This window comes from Spermophilus citellus, assembly GCF_964194105.1.
Source record: "Spermophilus citellus genome assembly, chromosome: 5".
In the NCBI taxonomy this organism is placed as follows: domain Eukaryota; kingdom Metazoa; phylum Chordata; class Mammalia; order Rodentia; family Sciuridae; genus Spermophilus; species Spermophilus citellus.
In genome coordinates, this window is record NC_138186.1 from 2,510,979 (window position 1) to 2,534,581 (window position 23,603).

General features: G+C 46.7%; 1 protein-coding gene across 6 annotated transcripts in view; it reads left to right on the plus strand.

Annotated features, from left to right (window-relative positions):
* Positions 1 to 23,603, plus strand: part of RIPOR2 (RHO family interacting cell polarization regulator 2) — a 94,829-nt gene that overhangs the window by 39,332 nt on the left and 31,894 nt on the right. For all 6 annotated transcript variants that reach the window (XM_081295127.1, XM_081295128.1, XM_081295129.1 and 3 more), the window contains exons 2-8: positions 11,050 to 11,176; positions 12,820 to 12,975; positions 13,718 to 13,796; positions 15,341 to 15,364; positions 16,479 to 16,532; positions 18,998 to 19,147; positions 21,808 to 21,871. In XM_081295127.1, coding sequence (XP_081151253.1) covers positions 11,050 to 11,176; positions 12,820 to 12,975; positions 13,718 to 13,796; positions 15,341 to 15,364; positions 16,479 to 16,532; positions 18,998 to 19,147; positions 21,808 to 21,871 — 654 coding nt within the window. The remainder of the gene's footprint in view (positions 1 to 11,049; positions 11,177 to 12,819; positions 12,976 to 13,717; positions 13,797 to 15,340; positions 15,365 to 16,478; positions 16,533 to 18,997; positions 19,148 to 21,807; positions 21,872 to 23,603) is intronic.

The window sequence follows — 23,603 nt, forward strand, 5'->3', positions numbered from 1 at the left end:
CTTAACCAAGGGATCAAAGTTGACATCTCCAGTCTGGGACAACTGCCACCCTGAGCCAGGGCCCTACACACTGGAGGATGCTTGTGTCCCTGCTGAGCAGGCCTAACGTGAATGTTATCACAAGAAAACATCAGGCAGACTGAAGTAAGGAACACCCCACAAACAGCTGGCCTGCGTTCTATTACAATGTCAATGTCCAAGACCAAGAGTGGCCACGGAACTACCGCTGATTAGAGACTAAAGACAGGAGGAGGGAGGAAGTCTGTAGTCCTGGATTGGCTCCTGGCATCAGGGTCGGGGAGACCCTATGCAGAATATTACTGGGGTGATTGCTGGGATTTGGATAAGGTCTGTACATTGAATAGTAGAATCATTTCATGTTACATGTCCTGATATCAGTCACTGGACTGTGCCTGTGTCAGTGAACGTCCACGTTCTTAGGAAGCACGTTGAGCTAGTTAAGAGGAAGTTTGCGTCACATTCTCAGATTTGTCAGTGGAGGGGTGCAGAATGCTGCCTGTGCAAACTCCCAGAGCACCCAGGAATCATGGGTCTGTGGAGGGGGACGACCCTGAGACGTGGCAGGTGTCAACCAACAATGGGCTGGGCAAAGAGATGACGGCTTTGGGTGCATTTCTTGCAATTTTCCTGTAGGCTTTAAACTATTTCAAAGTCAAGATTTTTTTTATTGACTTTTGATTTGGGCTTCCAAAGTACCCATGTTTTTGCTTCTTATCAGTCGGTGTTGTGTAGTTACCTAAAAACTGCCACCTTCAGCATGCGGCTGTGAGCCCCCTGGCTCCCACAGGCCCTCCACTCCGCTCAGGTGGCTGGAGTTCTGTCTTCCCTGGGAGACATCCTGGCCATTCCTGTCCACATTTCTCATTTTTGAGAGGACTTCTTGTTAGTCTAAATTACTGTTAACAAATAGTTTTGTTAAGCACCTACTACATACCAGGTCTGTGTATATTATCTCCCTGGGACCTCATAAAATCTTCTGAATAGTCTTCTTGTCCAAACGAGGGAAACAGAATTCAGAGACATCGAACAGCATGCAGAAAACAGCCGTGAACTGCAGAAATGAACCAGGCCCAGATCTGTCCTTCCCCAGAGCCCACCTTGTTGCCACCCTGCCCTCCACGGGCCACGTGGAGACAGATGCTACTAGAACTTCACCTCTTGCTATTTCTTATATCCAAAATTGTCCCTTGCCAGCATGATGTGCCGTTGTATTGCCTTCTCCAATTGGTTTATTAACGTTCTAAAGCAGAGCTCAGCCTCAGTGCTCCTGGACGTTGGCCAACACAGAGCACCCTGGCAGCCTTACACTTATAAGATGTGCTAAAGAATCACAGGTTCATGGATGGCTCTTAGAAAACACAGAAAAAGCCAGGTGTGTTGGCACATGCCTGTAATCCCAGCAGCTCTGGAGGCTGAGGCAGGAGGATCTCAAGTTCAAAGCCAGCCTCAGTAGCTTAGAAAGGCCCTCAGCAACTTAGCAAGGCCCTGTGTCAAAATAAAAATAAATAAATAAAAAGGGCTGGGGATGTGGGTCAGTGGTTGAGCACCCCCAGGTTCAATCCCTGCTTTAAAAAAAAAAAAAAGGAGGAAAATCATCAATATCCTTTTCCAGAGAAGCTGCAAGTTAGCTTCTCTCCTGAGATCGGATGACACTGTGATCTCAGTTGAAACCTACGGTGCTCGCCCATTACATGGGGAGAGATCACCACCTTTATCGTTCAGGTACAGAATCTGCCCAGGAGCGTGGTACTTGCCTAACAGGCCAGATGGAAAACCTGGCCTCATTCTTCCTTCCCCTTGCTGAGGACCCAGGCTGTGTCTAGCTGTTCTGTAAATCGTCTCATCCATTCACCACACTCATCTCCGTCAATCAGCACAAGGTCTCATTTATCGTTGGGTTAGCAAACAGTACTGACAACTGAGAAGCAAATATTGCCATTGCCTTGATGCATTTTAAAGCAGCCATACATAAAAAACAGGCAATGACTTAAATACATCTACTCTTTTTTTCAAAAGATTAGTCAAGTGTTCTGTAATAGGTACCTTGTGACCGTATAATAAGCGGACACCTATTTTTAGGACTCATCTCAAGTCATCATTTAGAGAGCAGGCTATTTGCATCTGGCCCACATGCTTTCTGCAGACAACTGAATTATACTCCTGCTCTTGACCAAGATGTGGGGGAGCATAACCAGGTGGTATTGTCAGGGAGGAGAAAGACCCCAAGTCGGCAGGAGAAATGACTCAGAGCCCAGTGGCCTGCCTGCCGCAGCTGAGGTGGCCTGGCTGGGACAAAGGGCCCGCTCTGGTGGATCCAGATTGCCTCAGCTTTTCCTTCCAACTCCTGATTTCCTGCACTTCCTCTTAGAGGAAGTCGTGGCTTTTCTAGAAATCCATAGTGATTAAAAAAAAAAATAGCCTTATGGATGTAAAACCCATAGGCCATAAATCCACTCAAGTATCCATTTAATAAAATAGCAGTTTAATAAAGTTAAGAAAGTCATACAGTTGTGCAAATGTCCCCACATGCAATCTTAGGCACTTCGTCACCCCCCAAGAGTCCTCTCTCCCCTTTGCCTGCTCTCTCCTGTCCACAGCAGGCACTTGGACTGATGGTCAGGTTGGCCCTTTTACACACACACACACACACACACACACACACACACACATATATATATACTGGGGGTTGAACCCAGGGACACTTACCACTGAGCTACAAACCCAGCCCTTTTTATTTTGCTTGAGATAAGGTCTTGCCAAGTTACCCAGGCTGCCAGGTGCTTGCCATCCTCCTGCCTCAGCCTCCGGGGTGGTTAGGATGGGGACGCGGCTGAAGCTGTTTACTCTCTACAGCACAGCACCCCACCCCAGAAAACCATCTGTGGGGCCTGGCTCGGGGGGTGGAACACCTTGGTCACGCTGGTAATGCTTGGTTTCTAATGGACATTCTGCTCCCATGGGAAATGCTTTGGCCAAAACTGAAGACCCTTACTAAGGTCCCTCAGATCAGATGTCACTGACCTTTCCATCGTCACAAGGCCCCTTCCCAGTCCCTGTTTAGGTTCTTAATCAGAGGACTTGGTCAAGTCAAAAGGTAAAACAGGGGCTGGGATGTGGCTCAAGCGGTAGCGCGCTCGCCTGGCATGCGTGCGGCCCGGGTTCCATCCTCAGCACCACATACCAACAAAGATGCTGTGTCCGCCGATAACTAAAAATAAATATTAAAATTCCCTCTCTCTCTCTCTCTCTTAAAAAAAAAAAAAAAGTAAAACAGCATAAAGGGCCCAGCTGACAGAGTGCTTGCCTCACATGCACAGGCCCCGAAAAACACACCTGAAGATAAAAGCAGTCATAGCTCAGTGTTTCTTGTTTTGTTTTTGATTTCATGGCATTTGATGTCCTATGGCTCAGTAGGTACAAATGCTCTTATTTCCCAGAGAGAAGCCCTGGTCTTATCCTTGCAGGCTTGCCCTGGGCCAAACCTGCTTTATCTTTTTTATTTTTCTTCTTTCCTCATTCCTCCTCCTCCCCTCCCTTCCTCCCTCCTCCTGTTCCCTTTCCTCTACTGTCTACTTATTTACATTTGTGAAAGTCGGTGTCCTTGGGTGCTTCGTGTGCATGTGCTGTGGTCTATTCCTACATGACACTGGAAAGTCAGTTCACATTCAGTCCAGCTTCCCTTATCCCATCCCTCTCCCTGCACCATCCCCTTCCTCTACTGCCCCAATCTTTTATTTTGATGGAATTCCCTCCTCCCTGTTTCTTTTCTCTCTCTCCACCCCCACCCCTTGCCCCTTATTTTAGACCAGCTTCCACATATTAGAGAAAACATTCAATCTTTGACTTTCTGGGTCTGGCTTATTTCACTTAGCATGATCTTATCCACTTCCATCCACTTACCAGGAAATGAGACCATTTCATTATTCTTTATGGCTGAGTAATATGCCATTGTGTATATATACTACGTTTTCTTTATCTATACATCTCTTGAAGGGCACCTGGGTTGGTTCCATACCTTGGCTATTATAAATCGTGCTGCTATGTACATTGATGTGGCTGCATCACTGTAAGTATGCTGATTTTAAATCTTTTGGTTGGTGTTTTTTTTTTTTTTTCTGGTGTTCAGTTTTTTGAGTTCTCTATATATTCTGGATATTAATGCCCTACCTGAGGAGCAGGGGCAAAGATCTTCTACCATTCTCAGGGCTCTCTCTTCACACTCTTTTTTTTTTTTTAATTTATTTTTTATTTTTTAGTTATAGTTGAACACAATATCTTTATTTTAGTTATTTATTTTGATGTGGTGCTGAGGATGGAACCCAGGGTCTCTCACATGCTGGGCGAGCGCTCTACTGCTGAGCCCCCAGCCCCAGCCCCTCTCTTCACACTCTTAATTGTTTCATTTGATGTACAGAAGCTTTTCAGTTTAATGGTCTTCCACTTATTGATTTTTCAGTTTTATTTCTTGCACTTCAGGAGTCTTGTTAAGGAAGTTGGTCCCTGTGATGATATGCTGGGGTATTGGGACTATGTTTTCTTCTAGTGGGTGCAGAGTCTCTGGTCTAACTCGAAGGTCTTTGATCTGCTTTTAGTTGACTTCTGTGCAGGGTGAGAGACAGAGGTCCAGCCTTCCACATTGGATTCCCAGTTTTCTCAGCACCACTTGTTGAAAAGACTGTCTTTTCTCCAGCATGTTTTTGGCACCTCTGTGTTTATATGGGTTTGTCTCTGTGTCTTCTGCTCTGTTCCCTTGGTCTTTTTGTCTGCTTGGATGTCAATACCATGCTGTTTGGTTGCTGTGACTCTCTAATATGATTTGAGGAATTGAGTTGCCTCCAGCTTTGCTCTTCTTGCTCAGGATTGCTGGGGCTATTCTGGGTCTCTGTTTTTCCTAATGAATTTTAGAAGTGATTTTCTAGTTCTGTGGAGCATGTCTTTGGAATTTTGATGGGAATTGCCTTGAGTCTGTATGGCACGTTTACTAGCATGGCCATTTTGACAATATTAACTCTGCCTGACCTAGAACATGGACGGCCTTTCCCTCTTCTAAGATCTTCGATTTCTTTCTTTAGTGTTCTTTAGCTTTCATTGCAGAGGTCCTTCACATCCTTCATTAGATTAATTCCCCAAATCTACTATATCTTGACATCAGAAATAAAAAAAAAAAAACATATGTACTGTAGACTGGTTGTCTTTCTTTGTTTCTTTCCCTCCCTCCCTCCCTCCCTTCCTTCCTTCCTTCCTTCCTTTCTTTCTTTCTACCAAAAGGGAACACAGAATATGGACTCGACCTAAGTATCCTTTTAAAAATGGTTTAGAAAAAAATCTAATATATAGACTCTTTTGCATAGCTCTAAAAAATAACCTAATAGACAAAGCAAGATACAAAATCTAGCATGCAGAAAGCTCATGAGTGTCTTTTCATGGAAAGGGAAGAGTTGAAGACATCAAGCCCACCATAGTCCTGGGGAGGTTCTTTGGGGGGTTGAAAGGGCCTGGGTCTTCTCGCCCCTCCACCCTGCCTTCTTTTACTGTCTCTATTTTCCTGATAGAGGAGAATGACTCTATGCTTATGCTTATAGCAGCTGAAAACAGTCCAGCACCCCTGCTTCCCTCCTGGAGCCTCTTCACTCTACCATCAGTGTGAGCGTCTTTCTAACTGGCAGGTCTGCCTCCAGTCGCTCTGTGGGTATGGCTGCCTCCAGCTCTTCCGCTTTGAGCCAGTCAGTTAGGAGCTTCGAGCCTGGAGGTGCTGAAGGCCAGCCAGGTGCTGGCATCAGGACCCTGACCTTAGCCTACCAAGCCTGTGAATCCCACAGTGGAACTGTGGAAATCCAGAGAGAGAGCCTTGCCACCCAAACTAATCCGGCTCTCAGGGGCGTCTCATAAACCCCAGTGCCAACTTGCAAAACCTGGGGCAGAGGCGGGGGCGCCTGGACTGGGCTCTCCAGACATTCTGCCACCCCGTCTCTACTTTGTTCCCTCGGGGGCCTGCCGTCCGGATTCCACCCTGGCCCGTCTGGAGCAGCCCCCTCCTGGGTGGAGTCCTATCAATTATTCTTCAAAGTCGGGTTATGCCTGGGTTCTCCAGGTGGCTGGCAGTGGCCCCCTCTGGATCACAGTCATATTCTACCTGTTACTTCAGGTCCAGTCACAGCTTGAGACCTGGTGGGAGGAGGTGGGATCTCCTGATCCCTGATCTCTCCTGCCTGCCATCTCCAGGCCCAAGCCCCTTGCCCAAAGCTGCCTGCTGGGTGGATGAGCCCCCTTCTTTTTGGACAGACAGGTATTTAGGTCAGCCTGTGGCTCTCTGCATCCCCAAGTAGTACTGTTTATAACATGTAAAGCCTGCTTCTCATTTTAATTTCAAAGGCCCTAGCGCGTGTGTGGTTGGAACTTAGCACTGCGTAGCTAGGAAAGAGGCTGTGGTTTCACGGAATCAAGAGGACAAACAGCTGTGGCTTTCAGGCTTCTGTTTCTGAGGCTCAGCTCAGAATGGTAGCATTTTTCCCCCCAACTATTTATTTACTTATTTATTTGCATTACGGGGATTGAAACCAGGGCTGCTCTACCACTAGGCTGTGCCCTCAGCCCCTTTTTATTTTATTCAGAGACAGGGTCTCACTCAGCTGCCCAGTCTGCCCTCAAACTTGCCATCCTCCCGACCCAGGCTTTCCAGCTGCTGGATCACAGGATGCACCACCAACCAAGGTGATAGGGGTTCTTTGCAGAAACATCCTGTTGTTACTCTTGGGTGTGGAAATGGCAGGCGGTGGGCAGCTGCCTGGTGTGACAGAGGAGCCAAGCGAGGAGCAAATCATTTGCCTGAGGTTGAAATACTTGCTGGGTTCTAACACACAGAAGGGAATGTTCTGGTCAAGCGCAGTAGCTCCCGCTTGTGATCTCAGCTGCTCGGGAGGCTGAGGCAGGAGGATCCCAAAGTCAGTCTGAGTTACAAGTTCAAAGCCACTTAGTGAGACCCTGTCTCAAAATAAAAAAATAAAAAGGGCTGGGATGTACCCAGTGCTAGAGCACTCCTGGGTCCACTCCCCAGTATGGGGATTGGAAAAAAAAAAACAAAACAAAATATAGAATGTTTTGCAGGAGCTTTCAGAAAGACCAGGAAAGAAGTCAACAGCTATAGACTGGAAATATGTTTCACAGCCTGACAGTTCTTAGTAGCAGCCACCCAAGATGAGCTGTTTTACATACAGTTTCTTGTTATTGGCTGCAGTATTTGGTGATCTCAGCAATATGTATTAGGTGTAGTTGCTAAAATTTTACAAATTAAAATAATGAAGTTGTTATATAACTCAAACCCAAGGACTTCCTGGAGGAACCTGAATTATTATAATGTAATCAAACTTTATAAAACCTGATATATTATTTCTTGGAAATCATATTTCTCTCCTGCAAGACTTATAAACATATATATAAATATAATTGCTGGCAGCATAATGATCTTGTACGTGAGCTCTCTCCTCTACACTCCCAGCTCCAAGTGGCCGCAATTTTTTACAAAAGGAATTTTTGCATCTATGAATAACCCATGAATACATTTGCTCTGTCAGAATTAATAGAATGCATAAAATATTAAAACGTTGCTGACTACCACTCAATCTTACTTCTCCATAGATCATCTGCCTGTGTACTTTCAGAACTTTGCTATGAATATGCATTGTTTGGTATAGCTTTGTGTTTACACTCCAGCTATCATACTGTTGTGTTCCGCAGTTTGTCCTGGGTGTCTTCTACGCGAACATATTTTTTTTAAAATGCTGCGTATTATCCCATCCTTCCATTCCTGTAATTATTGGGTTTTGTTTTGTTTTGCACCAGGGATTGAACACAGGGGAACTTAACCACTGAGTCATATCCCCAGCACTTTTTATTTTATTTTGAGACACAGTCTCACTCAGTCACTTAGGGCCTTGCTAAATTGCTGAGGCTGGCCTTGAACTTGTGATCTTCTTGCCTCAGCCTCCCGAACCCCTGGGATTACAGGTGTACACCACAGCCCCAGCCTCCCCCCCCCCCCCCGCCATTTTCCTAGTATTCCAAACATTGCCTGTAATGAGCATCCCTGCGTATTCCTCTTGTGCAGTTGGACTTTTCTTTAGAGGAGATACGAAAGAAGTGTGTTTTACTTGTTTAATAGATAATGCCATGTTGTCCTCCAGAACTTCATTCCTCCTTTACACCCTCCCAGCAGACACTGCCTTCTGCTCGTCCTGTCTTTCGGTTGAGGTTTTGGGAAGGTTGTGCACCTGGTATTAAAATGCAGATGACCCCAGCCGTGGATGATCGAGTCAAGTCCTTACCGTAGCTAGGGTGATTTGAGAACAGGCTGTGGGAGTTCCTGGGAGGTCAGATGGCCTGAGGACTTAGGGCACCAGGAGGGGGGTGTCTGGAAGACAGGAAAAATGAACGCAGAGCTTGCCGCTGGGGGAGGGCAGGGGAAGGAGGGACGTGGAAAAGAACAGCTGCTCAGGAGCCAGGGCTCTGGATCTTGTGGACTCTCACCTGACACCCCCCCAGGCAGTTGTGTCCATGGGACACTGTTGGTGGGACAGAGGTCCAGCCTGAGCAGCTCTTGGCCAAATTCTTTCCCACTAGATACTGATCATTTCTAAGACCACGAAGACAAAGCAGAACAGTAACCAAACTGCTCACCATGGCCACGTCCCCTGTGGCCCTCTGCCCACAGGTAAACGTGCTGAAGAGTTTCTGGGAAGTGACCCTCCCCAGCGCATCTCACAGCTTAGGGTCTGGACAAGGATTTCTTTTATTCTTTGGGAGCCCTTCTTACTGTGATGGAAAGAGAAGAAGAGAAGCATCTGGACATGTGTTTTATTCTCATTTGACGAGAGGCTCAAAGCTGGCAGAGAAGGGTTTAAGACTGAATGCCATTTTTTAAAAGTTGGGTTTGATAGATTGTACAAGATTGTTATTTCCAGAAGTTTTAAAGTTTCAACAAACTTGGTGTCTTTTTCTTTTTCCTCTCCCTCTTGCTCTCTGTATTTTTTTTCTTTTTGTGTAATTGAGCCTTCTAAAGCAGTGGCTTCACAACTTTGCTAAACATCAGAATCGCCTGGGGACATTTTAAAAGTTATCCCCAGTTCACACCATGTTTTAATTAAAGCAGAATGCCTAGGGGTTTCACAGTAAACCACTATGATCCAATGGATAAGAAAATATATAATTTTGGCTTAAGAAATATAATTTCAGGGGCTGGGGATGTAGCTCAGTTGGTAGAGTGCTTGCCTCACATGCACAAGGCCCTGGGTTCAATCCCCAGCACCACAAAAAAAAAAAAAAAAAAAGAAGAAGAAGAAGAAATGTGATTTCAGGAAGTATAAGAAGACACAGTTAAATATTTAAATAATCTTTTTTCTATAATCATAGAATATTCATGATACATAGACATATTGGGACAATAATTTACAAAATAAGTGCAATACTGATACAGTTTACCAAATCAAGACTTCAGTATAGATATCAAATTATTGAGGACACAGCCGAGGTTGCAGCTCAGGGGTAGAGAACTTGCCTAGCACACCCAAGGCCCTGGGTTTGATCCTCAGCACAACAAAACAAAGTATTGAATACCAAAAGGAACCCAAGCCACAGTCTTTCTTGACGCTCAGCTGTACCAGGAAGGCTCCTTAATGAAATGCAGACCCCTGTCACCAGCAGACAGCACCTGCTACCTGTCTCCTGGAGGAATTGAAGGAATTCCGGCTATTTTTGTGCCCTCCAGCTCGGGGAATAACTGAGGGAGCTTTCTGCACCTGCTTTTGCCTAAACCACACGTGCATTACCTGTTGCTGTTGACCTCTTACATACTTCGACTTCATTACCTTTAAAATTCTAAAAGAAAGCCCCAAACTCAGCCTCCCTGCTCAGCTGGCCTGAGGATGTTCTCCCACAGGGTCAAAGAGGGAGCCAATTGGCCACTTCCAGACCCATTGCTGCAGGAATGTGCACAAATCCCAGCACTGCTTTCTCCCAGGGAGGGAGGAGGGAGGAAAGGGATTTAAAACCAGCAGCACGGGCGGGGCGGGGGGCAGTTACTATTATGATTTATGAATTTTTTTTTTTTTTGTTTAGCTTTTCTTCCTTTCTCATTGGGTCTTTAAGGGGGAATTGTTGGTGCTACTCAGACATGATTTGGTGTCTGTCCCCTGGGGAAGGCTTCAGTCTGGACAGTCTCACCTTTTCCCTGCTAGCTGAAGCCTCTCTGGACTGAAGTCACAGGGTGAGACCATGGTACGTGACTCTGCTGACCTGCAAAGGAGAGCACCACCTCACGTTCTAGGGCAGTCTAGGGAGAACCACCTTGGGCCTCTGTCCAGCTGTGGGCGGTGGACACCTTGGTCTATGGCGGTGGGTGTCCTCAGGGAAGCCCTGCTGGAGGCTGGGGCGGGGCTGCAGGCTTCTCTGTCCTAACCTGGATTGAGCCGCTGAGCTAACCTGGATTGTGGCTTCCTTTGTGAGCAGCTCCTTCCACCTTCTCATTTGGCACCTCCACCGCAGCGTCAGAGTCCTGCCTCTCAGGCATCCTCAGAGTGCACAGGACAGCAGCTGCAGTAGTTCCTCTCCGGAGGAGCCTTGTGTTTAGCCTTGTGACCTCTGAGTGTGGAATTCCACCTGCAGGCCGAGCACACCTTCGGAGGACCTAGCGGAGGCTTCCATGCGGCTCATTTGTGTGTTTTCTCTGTTGGATGGAGGCTAAGTGTTGCTGAAGTTCTTATATTTGGGAAGGTGTGATTGGCCCTTGTAAGAGAAGAACTGCTGAAGAAACCTAAAGTTATGGATAATTTCATGTAATTTATATTTATTTTGGTCTAAGTAAGTGGGTAGCTACTTTTTTTTTTTTTAAGCCTGACTGCTAAACACTTTGGCTTAAAAAAAAAAAAAAAGCTACAGGACAAAAATCACACCAATGTCTTGGACCCTAGGGACATGGCCCTCTGGACTCACTTCACCTGACTGATGAGCCTCGTGTGTTCTCTGTCTTTCTTACAGGACTGCCAACCAGACGCCCAGAAATCATGTTGGTAGGATCCCAGTCCTTCTCACCGGGAGGGCCCAATGGGATCATTAGAAGCCAGTCCTTCGCGGGGTTCAGTGGCCTTCAAGAAAGACGATCCAGGCAAGTGCAGATTGGTTTTCCCTGGGGAGGTGGCTTGTTGACTCGTGGGCCTGCGCAGGCAGCCTCTGCAAGACACACACACACACACACACACACACACACACACTAGTTTAATCTTTTTTCTATAGAAAAGATAAGGTATCCCAAATGAAGTGCCACTAATTTTTTCCTATCCTTTGGAATTCCTCCTGCACAGAGGACCGAGGATGTAGGACAAGCTGGTGGCCCGTGTCTGGACCTCTCCACACCCCACCCTTCCCCATCCCCTATGAAGCACATTTTCCATTACATTCAAATTTCAGAGACTAGGTTTGGAATGAAGTTATGCAGTGAATAAAGATGAAGACTCGCAGCTCGATGCTAGGGAGCAGATGCCACTCAGTCAGAGGCTGTGAAAATTGTCTCCTGGTCTCCCTGGACCATCTGAAACTGAAACAGGGGTCACTTGATGCTTTGGCTATATCTCTTGTGGCTTTTAAATGTACATGTTTTTTTTCTTTTTCACAACCTTCTCCTCCCTGATCTTCTCCTCCCTGATCTTCTCCTCCCTGATTTTCTCCTCCCTGATCTTCTCCTCCCTGATCTTCTCCTCCCTGATCTTCTCCTTCTTGATCTTCTCCTCCCTGATCTTCTTCTTGATCTCTCCTCCCTAATTTCGTTTTTTCTCTGACTCATCTCTATAAAAGCCCCCTGTTCCTGCTGATGGGCAGAGTCACGGCCTTTGGGACAGGAGTCTCCTGTGTTTCTCTTTTGCTAGAAAAGCAATAACAGTCTTTTTCCTTTTTCTCAAAACCGTGTTTTTGTTTTTGGATTCGCATCCAGGACAAGGAAGGACTGAGCTTTCAGCTACAAATTCAGAAAGCCCAGGTAGCAAAGAGGCAGCATGTAGTCACGTTCGACCTCAGTGCTTCTGATGTCATAAAGTCCCCCTCTGAGGGCCTATGTGGGTGGCCTGGGACAGTGGTGGCAGAAGAGCGTAATAGCCTAGGGGCAGGGGACTCCAGTCTCCTGTCTCTCCCCCTGGAGCAGATTAGTGAGTGCAGGTCATTGGTCCCTGATCACCCATAGCCTGGGTCGAAGTCACCAGGAGTCTGTCTTGCCACTGTATACTCCATGTCTGCTGTTAATAGAGCTGCTGACTTTTTATAATTATAGCTATATAATTTAAAACAAATAACCCTTTAAAGAAGGCTATCAGTACGGCTGTGTGTGCTTTTCTTTCAAGCCATATGGGATTAGCTGCTTGTCAGGCTTACAGCTGTGCATCAACAGGGTTTCATTATGTCCCAGCCACACTTAGCAGAGGCTGTCTGACCTGGTGCACGAGTGTACCTGCTGTTGTACCTTCTGCCTGTTCATCCTTCCCACTGCACCCATTCTCCCAGGCTCCCTGAGGGTCTGCTGAAGCAGCGCACTCAAATGCAGGTGTCCTCAAGGAAGCTTGGCCTGGCCCCAAACTTCCAGATTTCTGCAATCAACCCATTGAATACCAAGAAATAAATGCAGGAGGCTCAGCTCTGTCCCTAACCAAGGGCAGCTGCCTTCTCCAGATGACAATCACCTGAAGCCTAGGCGAATGGAAAAACTTATCAAAGCCTTTTGGACGGCCGAGGGTCTCAATGTGTTTTCTTTTCTTTCCCTAGGTGTAACTCCTTCATTGAAAATTCCTCAGCTCTCAAGAAACCCCAGACCAAATTGAAGAAAATGCACAATTTAGGACACAAAAACAACAACCCTCCCAAAGAGCCCCAGCCTACAAGGGTGGAAGAGGTCTACAGGGCCCTGAAAAAGGGACTCAGGTAAGAGACCGGTCCTGGTCAGGCACTCTCCCTTCTAACATGATCGGGAGGAAGGCTAGCCTATGAGGTCACTTCCAGAGGGCTCTATCTGTAATAGGTGTTTTATTCTTCACTCTAATCAGGGAAGCTAGAATGCGTCCCGAGGATGTGACGCCTGTTGCAGCTCACCTCCTCCACGCCGAAGGAGACCTGGAGTGGTCATCCATCAGCAATAGCCCCAGTTAGTGTTGTTTTCCACTCAACCATGGAGCTCAGGCTTATCCACTCTAGAGACTGTGGCAGAAGGGTTTTCCAACGTCCCGAAGCACATTACAGGGACTGTTGGCGCAGAGTGAGACCCTCCTGGCCTGTGATGAGGCATCCAAGTCCGCGTTGTGTTTAACAAAGATTCTGAGAATCCGGACCCATTCCCCGAGTCTTCCCTCCCTAGGGGTTTTTCATTTCTGGACTGTTGGACACGCAGGGACCTTCCTTTCTGATAATCTGGACAGTATGGGATACAATTGCTAAAGCTTTATAAAGACCAGGAAAGTACGGCGCCCCCTGACCCACCATGTCCAGATGTATTTTTCCCCCAGTGCTGCAGATGGAACCCAGGGCCTGATGCATGCTAGGCCAGCACTCACCACTGAGCCACGCCCAGCCAAAGTTCAGGTTCTTGACCTTCAGGCAGTAGGAAAAGGTCAGCGGCCACAGCAGTCATCCACCAGTGACAGTTCACGTTGATGTCTTGTCTTTGCAGTGAATACCTGGATGTTCACCAGACGGAGCTGGACAAGCTAACGACTCAGCTCAGAGACATGAAGAGAAACTCGCGCCTGGTAGGTGCACCCAGTCCTGTGGAAGTTGCCACCGTGGGGTTCTGGTTTGGCATCTTCGTCCTGGATAGGGAGGGAGGAGCGTTGAAAAACACCAGATCCAAGGGGCAAAGTGCCATCTGCATTGTCCTGTGTGTCTGGAAAGGAAGAAGAGGACTTTCTTCTTCAATGGTCTATTTTTAACACTTCTCAGTATTTTCCTAGCAGGGTGGTAACAGGGAACTGGAGAAATCGCCAGAATCCCTCCACCTCCCAAATACCATAAGGAAAGGAAAAATTGGAGTTTTCCTGGCATAGTGTTAGCACATTCACAATTCAAGAACTCGAACATTTACTTTATCTCCAATTGAAAAGAAAAAATGGCTCAGTGGTGCCAGGGAAGGAGTGAGTCTCCAGGGGGTGACTGGGTTGAGAAGTCAGAGGAGTCCGAAGGCTGGTCCACTGAACCCCGAGCTGGAACTTCCTGCATCCCAGTGAATCTGTGAGCGCTCGTCTGGTTGGAGAGGTATTCCTAATGCCTGCACTATTGTAAAAGATTTTGTCCACTGCTAAACGCTGTTATACCTTAATATTTGAAGGCATCAGAAAACCTGAGAAAAGACCACGGGTTCCTCAGAGGTGCAGCTGATACATGGAAAAGCTTTTGTCCTTTACCTTTTTAGGAGAATTGTCCTTTTCAAAGGCTCCCAGGTCAAAGGCTTTACCAAGATTAAGTGGTTTTATTTTCTACTAGTGTTGTAAATCACCTCAAATGTGGGACTCCCCCTAGGATGACCTTCACCCCTTGTGGATGCCCTGGAGTATCCAAGATGGCGGCCAATGATCCTCCTAGGGAACAGTGGTGAATGGGAGGAGGGGCCCCTGCCAGGGCCTCTTGTGCCACACAAAGCCTTCAGCTGGAGGACCCAGGGATGGAGCACCAATTATACTGTGATGTTGTGAGCTCACAGGAAATGAGCTTTCATGAGAAACAATTAATGAAAAGCATTATCTTCCCCCTCAGGAATGCTTCTTAAGTACCAATTTTACTTGTCCAAACAGCAAGGCAAGCATCTTTCCAACCTATACACCACTGCTACATTTCATGTTAACATCACTTTTTATTCTTGTTAATGTTTTTGTGGTGTTGGGGATGAAACCCAGGGATCCCGCATGTTAGGCAAGTGCTGTACCGCTGAACTGCACCCCAGCCTAACATCATTCATTTTTAAAAACTATAAAAAGGGACATGAATTCACATACCCTCAATGCTTGGGAGAGGAATGCTGAAGGCAAGAGAAAACCTTAAATCCCACAGTGGGCAGAGAGAACTGGGTGCAGTTTGGGGAACACAGAGGGCACATAAATATTCACTCTTTAAAGTACCAACATTTAAAATAATTGGATTTTTATCTCTTTTAAAGCTAATGTCAAAATTTCAGTAAAATTTTGCAGGACTGATCATTATATTTCACAGATAATGTGAAAATGCAGGTGAAACTATTGTATTAGTGTTTAACATTTTTGAGGAAGATACACTTTAATCCACATACTCTTTTGTTTTTTAGGGTGTGCTGTATGACTTAGACAAGGTAAGTTATTCTGTGTTGGAGTGTTTTTGAAAGATAAAACTGAGTCCTTGATTAGATATTCATGCGGGAGACTCCAAGAGCTGTAGAATCTTACAGAACCAAGGATTTTTCTAATCTTGGAAAAATTCATGCTTTTGTCTAATGAGGGTGATAAATAAACACCATGATCTGCAGATTCAACGAAGTGTTCAAGGTCATTTCCATAGAAATGCTGCTGGATGGTAGGGTCTCCCACTGTTTGGATAAGTTTGAGGACTTCTGAAGTGTTTGGAGCTCCTCAGCTGAACCATCTTTAAATATTATCTATCATACTTGATCATATCTCAGACTTCTTTGATTAAAAAATGCAACATTAATTTATGTGCCACTAAGAAAATAAAAATGAATGACTCCAGTTAAACTTAGACAGTTCTTTCTTTTCACTTAAAATCTGTGTCTTGTCCTAACTGTCAGAACTCTTTTTTATGGCTATTTAGACATGAATTTCTTACTTTCTTTCCTTTAAGCTATATATGGAATTGCTCTCTGGCCACACCTTTCTGCGTACACAATAATTTTATTTCTATGCTGAATCACAGCAAATTCTTTCTGAAGATATTTAAGGGCAATTAAATTCAATGTGTAGGAAAACAATAACATCTACAACTCAGAGGTGACACACGCAGCGCTGATTATCTGTGAGCACGCACAGACAGTGGCCTCCATCGGCCAGTGGAAATCATGAAGTGCTTCCCAACTTCCTAGATGCTAAACTATGAAGGGGAAAATCCCAGTGTGGGACACAGAGAATGCATTATGAGAATATTTGAATATAGTCCAACTTGACACTGTTCTGCCAGAAATCCAATACTGTCCATGGTTTGCCCTCCCTGACATTAAACACAAGGGTCACAATAATTAACCCAACTCCATCTTACAATATTTGATATTTTGAAAAATATTTTTCAAATTGATATTAAAGCATCTCTAAATAGTAACTAAAATAGGAGAGGGGAAATGTTTAGCATCAACTGGTTTTTTTTCCTTCATAAGATAACAAAAAGAAATATTCACACAAACCTAAATCAATTGAATTGTGATTGACTAGACTTTTTCAAACTTCTTTTAATTCCAGCAAATTAAAACGATCGAGAGATACATGAGACGCCTGGAGTTTCACATTAGTAAGGTAATTGAAGTTCCTCTTGTCTTTGCTCTCGGTTACTGATCAATACACCTTTGGCCTGAGTGTAACATCTAGTCCAAGGAGAATTTCTTACCCAATTGACTCCTGAGCTGATTAGCAATTAAGGCCTACAACAAGCAGCAGACAGGGAGGGGAAATAGAAGCCCAGAGCCTGAGAGCCCAGCACAGTTTGGCTCTGCTGTTATCCTGGTCTCTCCTGAAGGCCTGTTTCCTGTGTGGCAAACACGGCTGGTGGAGGACTTGTGGGCTCCATGTGGTGTGCCTTGAGATAAGAGTGGCCCAAACTGGCCCCAGCAAAAACTTTGCCCTCTGGTCCCACGTACAGCTTGGCATCCCATGAACTCCTTCCTGAAGACCTTTCAGTTATGTAAAGACGGCTGTCTATGCCCTGACATCTGGCCTTGAACCCCATAAATACTTCTCTGGTGGTGCACCGGGTCTAGTGTGATGGACAGGACAATCACCCTGTGTTCTGGACGCTCTGAGGAATTATCAGTGCCAGTTAGGAGCTTCCCCTTTGGGGACATATCAAGCCGCCAGCAATTTCCATTTCCACCCATGCTCATCAGCCTCTCCTACCAGTGCAAGGCCTGGAGGATCTTAGCACATCTCCCTACTAGAAGTCAGAGCCTGGGACTCTGGCCCTTCCCACTCACTCTGTTGCTGTGTGGACCTTGCCTTTCCTCCCAGTGAAATGGGGCTGGGGAAGGACCCATATCCGGTCTAGCTGACCCTAAGGATCTTTTTGTCTTGAAACCTGAATATGATATATATGTATGTATTACTGCCTTTATAAAGTACTACTGCCACTTTGAAAGATACTTATTGCCTAGGCAAATCTGAAGTTGCTTTTATTTCTGCCAAACTCAATAAATAAAACAATGGCATCCATGAGAAGGGACCTGCCCGGCTATATCAGAAGAGGTACTGACACACCATTTTTAGAAGTTGTCTGGGGATCTCCCGCATCAGAACAATCCTTGGTGTTCATGTAACCTATCAGATTGCTGGCCCAGCCCCAACCTCCTGAACCAGAATGGGGCTGGGGTGTCTCGGCAGGAAAGCCCTAGCTTAGATTTAAAGCACAGTGACCATGCTCTGTGTCCATCACCCACCAAGAGATCTGAGCAGCCTTGAATCTTCCAGTTCCCTCTGGTCGGAGAGGAGTCCCCTGGCCTGGACGACTGAAGACTGCTGCCATTTCTTCTTTTGGGCGTGTGGTTCTGGAGATTGAACCCAGGGCTTTGTGCACGTGAGGCAAGCACTTTACCAGCTGAGCTAGATCCCCAGCCCAACTGGAGTCTATTCCGAGTCTAGGAGTTCTCCAACACAGATGAGTGAGTCCCTGGACTCAGTAACAACAGAGAGTGACCTTGAGCTGACCCGCGGTCCTTCCCACAGTGGCCTTTCAGGGTAAAGCACAGGTGCCATCCCATTTCAGCTTCTCATCTAGGGCATCAGCCACCTCTTAGAGGAAACAAAGTTCATAGCGGAACGAAAATTCCAATGGCGTAAGTAGACCATGCCTGCCGGGAGCGCGGGCTTCCTTGTTTCTGCCCAGGCCTGGTGGTCCTGTTCTCTGCCTGACCACTCCCGGTGACTGTGGCTGGGTGGTGCTGGTGACTGAAGTCAGTGCAGGACTATAGACATTGTCAGGAATAACTAGGACGCATTCCAGCCTCAGCCCAGAGGGTGCACTCCGACATCTGTCCAGGGCTGTCCTCTGTGAGAAGGGCTGTGTGGCTGTACCCCTGGCCTCCGCCCACTCTGTGCCAGTAGACGCTCGGGGTCAAGCCTCCCTAGGCTGATGGAGAGTCACTGCCTTTGAAGTATGAGATGTTGTCAGGTGTGTCTGGTGAACGTGACGAGTCAATTTAAGAGGTAAGAGTAGAAGGGGGTGTCCATTTTCATTTTTTCATTGTATTTTTTAAATTATGGTGTGATTTGTATACAAGAGTTCCCAGTTCTCATGGGTTTAATGAATTTTAGCAATTAAATTCTTATCTTAAACCACTTAATAAATTTTTTTTTTCTAATTATTGAGCTAAGACATCACAAAAAAATTTGTTATCAATAAACAGCCTGAAGTTCTTTTTTCAAAAAAATGCGGATGTGTAAAGATCACCTTCAGATAAGCTAGGAGGTGTGTATACAAGAGTTTTCACCCCAGATTGAAGCTGAAACCTCTTCCAGCCTTCGCTGCACTGACGGAGGCGCCTGTCCCAGCGGACCAGCTCTCTGAGCCCCACCCCAAAAGGCAGGGTTGTGTAACTTGATGGCAGGATCAGAGTGAAAACGGATCACAGTGGTAGAAGTACAAGTGACTGGTGTCTGTGGAAAGGAATAACAGAGACCCAGAGCACCTTAGGCTCATCCTGATGACCCAGGTGACTTCTCCCAGGCCGGACAGCGATTCACGTGTCTGCCTTCCTGTTCGCACTCTGCAGGTGGACGAGCTCTACGAGGCCTACTGCATCCAGCGACGTCTCCAGGACGGCGCCAGCAAAATGAAGCAGGCCTTCGCAGTGTCCCCCGCCAGCAGAGCCGCCCGGGAGAGTCTGTCGGAGGTCAGCCGGAGCTACAAGGAGTACACGGAGGTATGTGTACCGCTCACCTGCTTGCTGGCCGGCCCCACCTGGCCTGACCCCACCCTGGGCAAATAGGGAGCCACACTCATTCCATGATCAGTGTTATGGTCAGTGTCATGGTCAACCTGAAAATAGAAGATACGTGCTAGTGAGGCAATAGTGGGGTTGTTTAAAATCAACAGGCCACCGTGCTCTGATTTTGTCACTTAAATGCACTTCCAAATATTCTAGTGTAGAGCCCAACCTAGCTTTACCCTGTTGAAGAGCCCTTGTGGCTAAGGTGGCTACTGTGGGGGTCAGGGCTGCGCCTCAGTAGTCCTCCTGCCTGAAACTCTGTGTGTGAGAGGGACTTTTATCTCCAAGGAGACAAGATAAAGAGCCGTGAACAGAAGTGTGCTGTTGTGAGGTCCTGGTTGACAGTCTCTGGGGCCAGGCCCTCCTGGGGTCACCTGATACCAATGTCCTTGATGAAGTGGCTGAATTATTAAACTGCACTTCTCGCTATCCCTTGGGCCTTCATTCAGAGATCCGATTTCATGAATGAAGTCATCGCCTGGCCTGACCAGGGCGTGTTGGACAAGCCCCAGGGCTGGGCATCTGCTTTGGGATGGCTTTGTGCACACTGCCTCCTCTTCTGAACCATGCTTCCCTCTCCACAGAGTCTAAAACAGTTCACTTCTTACCTAAACTTTCCTTTTCAAAATAATGTTTTTAATGCATAAATCGGACAGGAATTCAAAGAATAAAATTATACATTGAAATAATTATTTCCATATATCAATACAGTTGTCACAATATTTTAAAAGTCAAATGTGTGGTATAGTGTGGTGCTATTTCTCTATTAATACTAAGAGCTAGTAAGATTTCAAGGCAGGAAAAAATATATATGGTTTCTTAAAGTTATCTGTAAGACATGATGTGACACCAACTCGTGATTGCTGTCTCGGGGTCAAGGTCACACATGGGTGCCACTGGTACTGCTGTGGCTTCTTTGTACATGCATGACATGGATGTCTTAGGCCGAGTTTAGTGGATGTGATTCCTCCTACTCACCCCACCCAAGTGCACGGACCCAGAGGTAAAGACCCCCAGCTCAGAAGCATTCCTGGTCCGTAAGTCCTTGTTTCTGTAGATCCCTGAAATCAAAAGAGCAGTTCCAAAATGGAGGCTGCTCATAGCACAGAGGCAGAGAACCTACCGCAGCCGCAGAGGGCATTTCGGAAACACCCAGCCTGGCTCAAGTGCCAGGGCATGGGGTTGTGACTTTGCTCAGAGTCAAAGGTGTGGGGCTCAGTTTCGGCAAGAGGAAAGGCCGCCTTAGAGAGAGTCGACCAGGACTTGGTGGCTGCGTGCCTCTCTTGACATTTCTGTGGCGTATGCTCTTGCCACCGCAAACGCCAGGATTTGACCGTGGAGGATCCGACCCTGGCTGCTCTGATGAGGTCCTCAGACACTGGGGTTAGGATGGGAGGGATGTGCCCACCCACATGTCTGGTGTCCATGCTGCTGCCAGGCTTCCCTCAACCTCAGCCTGAGGAGCGGACCCTCGTCAGACCCAGGAATCATTTGGGGGGGTATGGCACTGCAGCAGGAGGCCTGCCTCGCCCACCTAAGCAGAGTTGAGTTCCTGTGCTCTTTTTGCCCCCGGTTTTTATTTAAAAAATTTAAACCTATGGAAAAGTTGAAAGATTAGTGTATTGAATACCAGACCCCGTACCTAGGTTTTCCCGCGGGTAACGTCTTGTCGTATTCTCTCCCTCTCATGGGATTAGTTTTTCTTCCAAGTCACTTGAGAATAAGATATCGTGACATTTCATTTCATAAATATGTTAGCATGGATCTCTTCTTAAAAATCTTTTTCATTGATAAGTAAAAACTTTATGTACGGTATTCAGCATTATGTTTTCAAATATGTATGCTGTAGAATAGGTAACTCAGGCCACTTAACACATGGCATCTCTCTCTCTCTGTCTCTCTGTCTCTCTGTCTCTCTCTCTGTCTCTCTCTCTCTCTCTCTCTCTCTCTCTCTCTCTCTCTCTCTCTCTCTCTCTGTCTCTCTCTGCATCTCTGCAGTGCTAGGGATTGAACCCAGGGGCCGTGGATCTCTTAACAGTAACAGTGCATCTTCTGCATAACCACATTCCATTGCAACTAAGAAAATTGACAGTCCTCCTGTAAAATTATCTAACATCTTGTCCACTTTCAGGTTTCTCCTATTAAGCCCATTGATGCCTTTTATAGCTACTTTAGTTTATTTGCTTAATTTTCAAATCAGGTTGTAATCAAGGTCAAGGTATTACAATTGGATACTATGTCTCTTCCCTCTCTTTAGAATTTGTTTCCCCATGATACTTTGTGTGTGTGTGTGTGTGTGTGTGTGTGTGTGTGTGTGTGTGTGAGAGAGAGAGAGAGAGAGAGAGAGAGAGAGTCCAAGCCAGTTCTCATAGAATATCCACATTCTGAATTTGTCTTTGGTATAATTGGACTTGTTCATCAATGCCTGGATGTCCTGCTTAGCCTCAGATTAAACATTTGGCAAGAATGTTTCAAAGGCTGTGTTGTGCCACTCCCATCATTCATTCAGGGCCTGCTGTGTATTAAAATGACTTCTGCTTTGAGTGCCTGGGAAAGAAGGCCACTCTAATGCCCCTCTGTTTTCTGCCCCACAGAATATGTGTGCCCTGGAAGCGGAGCTGGAGAATCTGCTGGGGGAGTTCTCCATCAAGATGAAAGGTAATCCTTTCCCATCAGGGAGAGTACTCTGCAGAGGTCCTTGAGGTCTGAGACACATGCTCCTGTTTCCTTATACAGACAGGGCCGCCCATGCTCAGCCCTACCCACAGTGTTAGCATATCCGTGCTTCTGGTCCTGAGTCTTACCTTCAGACTTAAAAAAGTACATTCATTATCCGAGAACCTCAAACATACACAAAGGTGGAGAGAACATCACAATGAACCTTCATAAACATACACCCATCACCTAGATTTAGTAATTAGCAGACTTTTGCCTGATCTGTTTTCTTGTGTTTGTTTTCCCTTTGATGAATCAGAAGTCCTTTGATGAAATGAAACCTAGTTCTGTCAGGCTGCCCTGGTACTCCAGTGTGCATGTCTTGAAGAATAGGGCCATCTTATTATAGCTGTGGGCTGAGTCCTGTCACATTACCACATCTAACAAAGTCAACAGGCCCGATGGTAATCCATTTCATTATTGAATTTCCCCAGTCGTCTTACAGCCAATTTGCTTGGGTTAGGATCAGGACCATGCATCATGATTAGTTGGTGGGTATACCTTTAGGTTTCCTTTAATCTGAAACGAACCCATGCCCCCTTTCCCCTCCGTGGTCTGGTAGAAGACCCCGCTGGGCCAGTGTCTTACTCCAGACTTGCCGGCTGGCCTCCTTGCCGTGTGGTTTGAACCGCTCCTTTACTCCCGTGTGTCTGTAAACTACCACCCATCGTTTAGTCACAGAGGACCGCGCCTTTGTGGCGTTCATTCCAGAAAGTTCCATTCTAGAAGAAGCATCATTGATTTATACCACAGCATCTTCAGAACAAAAGGGAGGTCTGGCTACAGATGGAACCGGCCCAGGGGTCAGCAGATCCACAGCTCAGTGGCCAGGCAGGAGGCCCATTTCTGTTTGACTGCAGCCCAGGGCTGGTGCTTAGCCTTCTGTTTTCTCCTGGGCTTTTTAAGTAGCTTGATCCCTGGGCTGTTAATGGGGATTTAGTCACCCTCTTGTCTACTTTCTGCAATTAGGGAAGTTAAGAAGGCAGACTTCTTTAAAGAGTGCTCAACAGGAGAGCTTCATTTACAAAGGAATCTCCTACCTCTGGAGGTGCACTGTGCCCTGTGGGTGGAGTGAGGACCTCTGAGTGGGTACACCCTGGCCCTCAGCTCCCCGGTGGTGCTGCTGCGTACTTGTTTTCAGAACCCCTGAATCCTGTTCAGCCTCGGGCGTCTGCACCTGTCCGGGTTTTCAGTTCTGTTCTTTTCCTGGGGACTTTCCAGGCTCTCCACCTGAGTCAGTAGTTCAAAGCCCCTTGCAGAAAGCCAGAGCACGTGGCGCTGGGGTGGGGTCCTACAGGATGTTCTTAACTTTGGGGATGCTGATGTCAGCAGCCAGCGCCATCCCTGTGGACCCGCCGCACCAGCATAGGGTGGGCCCTGCTGCTCCTGTTTCCGATACTCACTGTTACCTGAAGCCTCCATTTTTGGTGAGAGGGAAAATGTCTTCATTTCATACATGGGAAATGAGGGCTCAGGGAGCTTCAGTGATTGGTCCCAGAAGTGACACAGTCGGTGTTGAACTTGAAACTGAATTCCAGGCTCTTAGCTCCTGCTGCCCCGGCCCAGCCACACACTGTGAGGTAGTTCTTGCTCAAAGGGTGGTCTCTGCTAGGGGAGGTTCCCCACCCCACACAGACACCTTGAGAGTGAGGGAGGGGCTGCCCACCCACCCACA